Genomic DNA, 9,983 nt, shown 5'->3' with positions numbered 1-9,983 from the left:
GGTATTTTACGGATAAGCTTGGAGTATTATAATTGTTCATTTGGTTTGGTTTGGCAACTACGTTCGTTTAAGTGAGTGCAAAAGACTATGAATAAGTTGGGGTACTATAGTCGTTTATTAAGCTGAAACAGGCGATTCTGCCCTGGGCTAGACTGTGAGCACTTTGCGTTTATGCTCGCGTTTGTATTTTCATTGTGGTTAGGTTGGGTTTGCGTTAGTGGTTGCGTTTTGATTTGGTTGGTTTTTGTTCTTTCTTTTTTCGTTTTCGTTTGTGTTTTATTTTCTTTGGGTTTATGTTTGTATTTCTGTTTGTGGTTGGTTTTGCGTTTGGATTTGGTTTGTTTTCGTTTGCTTTTTTGTTTGTGTTTTTTTTTCTTTGGGTTTGTGTTTGTGTTTGTGGTTGGTTTTGCGTTTGAATTTGGTTTGTTTTCGTTTGCTTTTTCGTTTGTTTTTTTCTTTGTGTTCGTATTGGTGTTTGTGGTTGTGGTTGGGTTTGTTGTTAGGTTTTTGTTTTCGTTTGCTTTTTTATTTGTTTTTTCTTTGTGTTTGTATTGGTGTTTGTGGTTGTGTTTGTTGTTTGGTTTTTATTTTCGTTTGTATTTGTAATTGTGTTAGCATTATGTTTGCGTTTTGTTGTTTTGGTTTTGGTTGGTTGTGGTTTGGGTGGGCAATGCCAGGTTTATGATGATTACTAAACACACAGGTAATGGTCTTTAACAGAAAGGTTTTTCACAGAAGCCAGAGCAGGGCCTGGCCGGGACGGCTAGTAATGTATATTTTTTGTTTTTCTAATTGGTATTGGTAGCCTTTGTTATATTAAATGTATCGTGTTTTAGCTATTACGTTATTTCTTTGCATTTTCACAAATATCGTTCAATGTGTAGTAAAGCACATTGCGCTTTGACCGATAACTATTTTTCCCACGTTTTCTTTAACTTGCTTTCGCGTCTGTTTGTCTTTCCATCAAATCTTGCGATCGACATTTCGGGCACTTCCCAGTTAGCTAGCGCACTGAAATTTTCAGGGAAGCTTTGTTTCCGATGACAATACAATATTCAATTATTATTATTACTTAATTGATCCATGGAAAAATTTTATTGATCATTTTAGACTCCTATTGATTTGTACAAAAAAGGGACATAACCTAGTAATTGTAATTTGATAAAAATATGTGTCGGTACTTTCCCTCTTCTGGCCTCCTATTGAATGAACAAAAAACTTTTTAGTTCAATCAGAAAACGAGGGTTTTTAAAAAAAAATTTAATGATAATTACCAAATATTTCTTCATACAAGTGCAACATTAAAAAATATAGGCTATTATTTCACGTGTATCAAGTACCGACGGCTAGTATTTTTATTTTTAAAGAAAGTCTTTTTATTTACTTTTTTTACTTCATTTCATAGCTTGTTATTTTGAGTTTTATTTTTTCTATCGTTCACACACATTCATCAAACTCCACATTTTTTTTCAATTGAATTTTTATTTTGTCTGCATCGTAATCTTAAATCTAACGCTTGAAACTTTGAACTTCCAAGACACGTGTTTCAATTAGCCTGTGGGTTTTTTGGTTGCTGCGGCTTTCTTAGTAGTTGTAGTTGCTTTTTTGGTGGTTGTGGTGGCTTTTTTGGTGGTTGTGGTTTGTTTTGGTGCTACGGTGATCTGTTTATGGGTTGTTGCGGGTTGTTTGTGGGTTGTTGCGGGTTGTTTGTGGGTTGTTGCGGGCTGCTTATGCGTAGTTTGATGATGTGGGGGGTAGGTCGGTTCGTATGGCGGGTTGACATAATCAGGGTTGAACAAACGGGACAAGTAACTGTGAAGAAGAATTAAAAGTTATCATAAGTTATCAAAAGTTATCAAAAGTTATCATAAGTTATCATAAGCTATCATAAGTTATCAAAAGTTATCATAAGTTATCATAAGTTATCATAAGTTATCATAAGTTATCATAAGTTATCAAATGATGATTGCATTTAAAGGAATGATTCCGATGTTGATGACCATCGTAATTTACGCAACCAGAAAGTAAATGGCCCAGCCAGATAACATTTCATATACAGAGGAGAAATACAAGATTCAATTACTAACACTAGTCCCATTAACTGAGCTAACTATTATTATGAACATGTAAGATAATGAAGCTGAACGTATGGAGCAGTAGATGAGCCAAGTGGAAACTTACTGAACGTATGGAGCAGTAGATGAGCCAAGTGGAAACTTACTGAACGTATGGAGCAGTAGATGAGCCAACTAGAAACTTACTGAACGTATGGAGCAGTAGATGAGCCAAGTGGAAACTTACTGAACGTATGGAGCAGTAGATGAGCCAACTAGAAACTTACTGAACGTATGGAGCAGTAGATGAGCCAACTAGAAACTTACTGAACGTATGGAGCAGTAGATGAGCCAACTAGAAACTTACTGAACGTATGGAGCAGTAGATGAGCCAACTAGAAACTTACTGAACGTATGGAGCAGTAGATGAACCAAGTGGAAACTTACTGAAAGTATGGAGCAGTAGATGAGCCAACTAGAAACTTACTGAACGTATGGAGCAGTAGATGAGCCAACTAGAAACTTACTGAACGTATGGAGCAGTAGATGAGCCAACTAGAAACTTACTGAACGTATGGAGCAGTAGATGAGCCAACTAGAAACTTACTGAACGTATGGAGCAGTAGATGAGCCAACTAGAAACTTACTGAACGTATGGAGCAGTAGATGAGCCAACTAGAAACTTACTGAACGTATGGAGCAGTAGATGAGCCAACTAGAAACTTACTGAACGTATGGAGCAGTAGATGAACCAAGTGGAAACTTACTGAACGTATGGAGCAGTAGATGAGCCAACTAGAAACTTACTGAACGTATGGAGCAGTAGATGAGCCAACTAGAAACTTACTGAACGTATGGAGCAGTAGATGAGCCAACTAGAAACTTACTGAACGTATGGAGCAGTAGATGAGCCAACTAGAAACTTACTGAACGTATGGAGCAGTAGATGAGCCAAGTGGAAACTTACTGAACGTATGGAGCAGTAGATGAGCCAACTAGAAACTTACTGAACGTATGGAGCAGTAGATGAGCCAACTAGAAACTTACTGAACGTATGGAGCAGTAGATGAGCCAACTAGAAACTTACTGAACGTATGGAGCAGTAGATGAACCAAGTGGAAACTTACTGAACGTATGGAGCAGAAGTTGAGCCAACTAGAAACTTACTGAACGTATGGAGCAGTAGATGAGCCAACTAGAAACTTACTGAACGTATGGAGCAGTAGATGAGCCAACTAGAAACTTACTGAACGTATGGAGCAGTAGATGAGCCAACTAGAAACTTACTGAACGTATGGAGCAGTAGATGAGCCAACTAGAAACTTACTGAACGTATGGAGCAGTAGATGAGCCAACTAGAAACTTACTGAACGTATGGAGCAGTAGATGAGCCAACTAGAAACTTACTGAACGTATGGAGCAGTAGATGAGCCAACTAGAAACTTACTGAACGTATGGAGCAGTAGATGAACCAAGTGGAAACTTACTGAACGTATGGAGCAGTAGATGAGCCAACTAGAAACTTACTGAACGTATGGAGCAGTAGATGAGCCAAGTGGAAACTTACTGAACGTATGGAGCAGTAGATGAGCCAAGTGGAAACTTACTGAACGTATGGAGCAGTAGATGAGCCAAGTGGAAACTTACTGAACGTATGGAGCAGTAGATGAGCCAAGTGGAAACTTACTGAACGTATGGAGCAGTAGATGAGCCAACTAGAAACTTACTGAACGTATGGAGCAGTAGATGAGCCAACTAGAAACTTACTGAACGTATGGAGCAGTAGATGAGCCAAGTGGAAACTTACTGAACGTATGGAGCAGTAGATGAGCCAAGTGGAAACTTACTGAAAGTATTGAGCAGTAGATGAGCCAACTAGAAACTTACTGAACGTATGGAGCAGTAGATGAGCCAAGTGGAAACTTACTGAACGTATGGAGCAGTAGATGAGCCAACTAGAAACTTACTGAACGTATGGAGCAGTAGATGAGCCAACTAGAAACTTACTGAACGTATGGAGCAGTAGATGAGCCAACTAGAAACTTACTGAACGTATGGAGCAGTAGATGAACCAACTAGAAACTTACTGAACGTATGGAGCAGTAGATGAGCCAACTAGAAACTTACTGAACGTATGGAGCAGTAGATGAGCCAACTAGAAACTTACTGAACGTATGGAGCAGTAGATGAGCCAACTAGAAACTTACTGAACGTATGGAGCAGTAGATGAGCCAAGTGGAAACTTACTGAACGTATGGAGCAGTAGATGAACCAAGTGGAAACTTACTGAACGTATGGAGCAGTAGATGAGCCAAGTGGAAACTTACTGAAAGTATGGAGCAGTAGATGAGCCAACTAGAAACTTACTGAACGTATGGAGCAGTAGATGAGCCAACTAGAAACTTACTGAACGTATGGAGCAGTAGATGAACCAAGTGGAAACTTACTGAACGTATGGAGCAGTAGATGAGCCAACTAGAAACTTACTGAACGTATGGAGCAGTAGATGAACCAAGTGGAAACTTACTGAACGTATGGAGCAGTAGATGAGCCAAGTGGAAACTTACTGAAAGTATGGAGCAGTAGATGAGCCAACTAGAAACTTACTGAACGTATGGAGCAGTAGATGAGCCAAGTGGAAACTTACTGAAAGTATGGAGCAGTAGATGAGCCAACTAGAAACTTACTGAACGTATGGAGCAGTAGATGAGCCAACTAGAAACTTACTGAACGTATGGAGCAGTAGATGAACCAAGTGGAAACTTACTGAACGTATGGAGCAGTAGATGAGCCAACTAGAAACTTACTGAACGTATGGAGCAGTAGATGAACCAAGTGGAAACTTACTGAACGTATGGAGCAGTAGATGAGCCAAGTGGAAACTTACTGAAAGTATGGAGCAGCAGATGAGCCAACTAGAAACTTACTGAACGTATGGAGCAGTAGATGAGCCAAGTGGAAACTTACTGAACGTATGGAGCAGTAGATGAGCCAACTAGAAACTTACTGAACGTATGGAGCAGTAGATGAGCCAAGTGGAAACTTACTGAACGTATGGAGCAGTAGATGAGCCAAGTGGAAACTTACTGAACGTATGGAGCAGTAGATGAACCAAGTGGAAACTTACTGAACGTATGGAGCAGTAGATGAGCCAAGTGGAAACTTACTGAACGTATGGAGCAGTAGATGAGCCAACTAGAAACTTACTCAATAAACTCGGATATGTCCACCAAGCCATTCTTGTCGGTGTCCATTTCTTGGTGCATTTTCACAAAATCCTCGTCGGTCAGGATGTTGTTTTCGTCGTGGTCAAAGATTTCCCAAATCCAGTGCAGACGGTGCTCGATATACTTGAAGTACTCAGCCCTTGTCACCTCTCCGTTATGGTCCGCGTCGTATTTCTAGACAACGATGCCAGTTATCTTCATTAAATCAACATTTGCATTTTCTGTCTAGATCTATATCGTTTTTGTTATTTATTTAGCGATAACATTGAAGGATAACAAATTGTGTTCTTCCCTTAACCGGTTTTATCTGAGCAGTGGTGTGTGCTATTTGGTTTTGATTTTTTCTTCAGTTGCTACTTTTTTTCGATAGAATTACTGTTAAATAGTGTTAATTAATATTGATTAAAAAGGTATAAAATTGTAAATCGTGTTAAAGGTGTATCTACACTGATGAGTGGTAAAATCTTACAAATTAACGAGCTTGCTGCCCTATTGCAGCCATTTAACACCAGCTTATGAACAATGAATATAACAACTACCTACAAACTATACTTTCTGTAAATTATACTTAATACAAACTATCCTTTCTGTAAACTATACTAGCTGACAACTATACTTACTGAAAACATACCAGCAGTCTCCTGTACGGAGATGGTATCACTGCGGTCAGTGTCAGTTTCATGGAACATAGTCTTAAAGTCTTCATCACTGTAGAGATCTACATGAAACAACTGTTTTAGTTGTACACGACAACAGGATGTTTTAGTTATACACGACAACAGCACGATGTTTTAGTTATACACGACAACAACAGGATGTTTTAGTTATACACGACAACAGCCCGATGTTTTAGTTATACACGACAACAACAGGATGTTTTAGTTATACACGACAACAGCCCGATGTTTTAGTTATACACGACAACAACAGGATGTTTTAGTTATACACGACAACAGCACGATGTTTTAGTTATACACGACAACAACAGGATGTTTTAGTTATACACGACAACAGCACGATTATACAAGACAACAGGATGTTTGAGCTGTTTTAGTTTATGCCTGGTGTCCGGTAATCGACATAATCTAATCCTGGCAACCTTATAACAGAAATGCTCCAATGCATTACCCTACCTCACAACTTAACCTCACCCTACCTCACAACTTAACCTCACCCTACCTCACAACTTAACCTCACAACTTAACCTCACATTGTAACCCCACCCTACCTCACAACTTAACCTCACCCTACCTCACAACTTAACCTCACATTGTAACCCCACCCTACCTCACAACTTAACCTCACCCTACCTCACAACTTAACCTCACATTGTAACCCCACCCTACCTCACAACTTAACCCCACCCTACCTCACAACTTAACCTCACCCTACCTCACAACTTAACCCCACCCTACATCACAACTTAACCTCACCCTACCTCACAACTTAACCTCACCCTACCTCACAACTTAACCCCACCCTACCTCACAACTTAACCTCACCCTACCTCACAACTTAACCTCACAACTTAACCCCACCCTACCTCACAACTTAACCCCACCCTACCTCACAACTTAACCTCACCCTACCTCACAACTTAACCTCACAACTTAACCTCACCCTACCTCACAACTTAACCTCACAGCTTAACCCCACCCTACCTCACAACTTAACCTCACCCTACCTCACAACTTAACCCCACCCTACCTCACAACTTAACCCCACCCTATCTCACAACTTAACCTCACAACTTAACCTCACATTGTAACCTCACCCTACCTCACAACTTAACCTCACAACTTAACCTCACATTGTAACCCCACCCTACCTCACAACTTAACCTCACCCTACCTCACAACTTAACCTCACATTGTAACCCCACCCTACCTCACAACTTAACCCCACCCTACCTCACAACTTAACCCCACCCTACCTCACAACTTAACCTCACCCTACCTCACAACTTAACCTCACCCTACCTCACAACTTAACCCCACCCTACCTCACAACTTAACCTCACCCTACCTCACAACTTAACCTCACAACTTAACCTCACCCTACCTCACAACTTAACCTCACAGCTTAACCCTACCCTACCTCACAACTTAACCTCACAGCTTAACCCCACCCTACCTCACAACTTAACCCCACCCTACCTCACAACTTAACCTAACCCTACCTCACAACTTAACCTCACAGCTTAACCCCACCCTACCTCACAACTTAACCTCACCCTACCTCACAACTTAACCCCACCCTACCTCACAACTTAACCCCACCCTACCTCACAACTTAACCCCACCCTACCTCACAACTTAACCTCACAACTTAACCCCACCCTACCTCACAACTTAACCCCACCCTACCTCACAACTTAACCTCACCCTACCTCACAACTTAACCTCACAACTTAACCTCACCCTACCTCACAACTTAACCTCACAGCTTAACCCCACCCTACCTCACAACTTAACCTCACCCTACCTCACAACGTAACCCCACCCTACCTCACAACTTAACCCCACCCTATCTCACAACTTAATCTCACCCTACCTCACAACTTAACCCCACCCTACCTCACAACTTAACCTCACCCTACCTCACAACTTAACCTCACCCTACCTCACAACTTAACCTCACCCTACCTCACAACTTAACCCCACCCTACCTCACAACTTAACCTCACCCTACCTCACAACTTAACCTCACAACTTAACCTCACATTGTAACCTCACCCTACCTCACAACTTAACCTCACAACTTAACCTCACATTGTAACCCCACCCTACCTCACAACTTAACCTCACATTGTAACCTCACCCTACCTCACAGCTTAACCCTACCCTACCTCACAACTTAACCTCACAGCTTAACCCCACCCTACCTCACAACTTAACCTCACCCTACCTCACAACTTAACCTCAAACTATATCAAACATAGCCACACTGCGTCACTTCTAATCAAAACCACACGCCACATTTTACATGAATCTGTTCATGAAAGAAAATCTTACTTCCAAGTCTCTGTCCCAGCTTTTCTAGCAAGAATCCATTTGTATTGTCATCATTTAGATCATCGAAGACGTCACCGTTGCCGTCTGCTTGATAATCGTTGCCCAATCGACCTTCACTATGTGTGTCTCCTCCATGATGGTTTTGACCATCGCCATGTGGATCACTTTCTTGCGAGTCGCTGTCTTCAGAATTATCAGTGTCATACGAGTCGCTGTCTTCAGAATTATCAGTGTCATACGAGTCGCTGTCTTCAAAATTATCAGTGTCATACGATTCGCTGTCTTCAAAATTATCAGTGTCATACGAGTCGCTGTCTTCAAAATTATCAGTGTCATACGAGTCGCTGTCTTCAAAATTATCAGTGTCATACGAGTCGCTGTCTTCAAAATTATCAGTGTCATACGATTCGCTGTCTTCAAAATTATCAGTGTCATACGAGTCGCTGTCTTCAAAATTATCAGTGTCATACGAGTCGCTGTCTTCAAAATTATCAGTGTCATACGAGTCGCTGTCTTCAAAATTATCAGTGTCATACGAGTCGCTGTCTTCAAAATTATCAGTGTCATACGAGTCGCTGTCTTCAAAATGATCAGTGTCATACGAGTCGCTGTCTTCAAAATTATCAGTGTCATACGAGTCGCTGTCTTGAAAATTATCAGTGTCATACGAGTCGCTGTCTTCAAAATTATCAGTGTCATACGAGTCGCTGTCTTGAAAATTGTTATCAGCGTCTGTGTCTTCTATGTATCTGTCTTGAGATCTCCCAGCCAGTGCCAGTGCTGGGAGCAGACAAATGAGAAGTAACACCAACTTGTCCATAGTCTCTGGAACTTGGAACTCGATGAGAATATCTAAAACTGTACGAGTGATCGGAATAAATAGCAGCTATGTAACGATCATTCGATGGTTTAATATTTATAGTAAAGCGGGTTTGGCGTCAATAATATCTTTGTTTAGTCTCGGCTTAGTTCAAGATTTAATTACATTTTTAACGTAACGTGGCAGTCTATCGTGGGCCTGGTGGTATTGCACATTGTTAGTTTGTGTGTGTGTGATTTTGTGTGTTCGTGTGTTTGTTTCAATTTGTATAAGTTTATATATATATATATAACTATATATATATATATATATATATATATATATATATATATATATATATATATATATTTATATATATATATATATATATAACTATATATATATATATATATATATATATATATATATATATATATATATATATATATATATATATATATATATTTATTTATATAGTTATATATATATATATATATAGTTATATATATATATATAGTTATATATATATATAGTTATATATATATATATAGTTATATATATATATATATATAGTTATATATATATATATATATAGTTATATATATATAGTTATATATATATATAGTTATATATATATATATATATATATAGTTATATATATATATATTTATATATATATATATATAGTTATATATATATATATATATAGTTATATATATATATATAGTTATATATATATAGTTATATATATATAGTTATATATATATAGTTATATATATAGTTATATATATATATATATAGTTATATATATAGTTATATATATATAGTTATATATATAGTTATATATACATATATATATATATATAGTATATATATATATATATATATA

At 38.6% G+C, this 9,983-nt stretch overlaps 1 protein-coding gene across 1 annotated transcript; it reads right to left on the bottom strand.

Annotated features, from left to right (window-relative positions):
• Nucleotides 1-1,291: 1,291 nt before the first annotated feature.
• Nucleotides 1,292-9,256, bottom strand: LOC131944579 (dentin sialophosphoprotein). The gene is made up of 4 exons (XM_059305266.1): nt 8,296-9,256; nt 5,902-5,999; nt 5,262-5,455; nt 1,292-1,812 (listed from the first exon to the last, which is right to left on the bottom strand). Exons 1-4 carry the CDS (start codon nt 9,113-9,115, stop codon nt 1,551-1,553), a joined length of 1,374 nt encoding a protein of 457 aa, XP_059161249.1. The 5' UTR covers nt 9,116-9,256; the 3' UTR covers nt 1,292-1,550.
• Between the last annotated feature and the right edge of the window lie 727 nt (nt 9,257-9,983).

Source organism: Physella acuta, unplaced genomic scaffold (genome assembly GCF_028476545.2).
Source record: "Physella acuta isolate Inbredline_101_S28 unplaced genomic scaffold, ASM2847654v3 ptg000497l, whole genome shotgun sequence".
NCBI lineage: Eukaryota > Metazoa > Mollusca > Gastropoda > Physidae > Physella > Physella acuta.
Note: the sequence above shows the minus strand (reverse complement) of the source record. Positions and strands in the feature narration are given on the sequence as shown.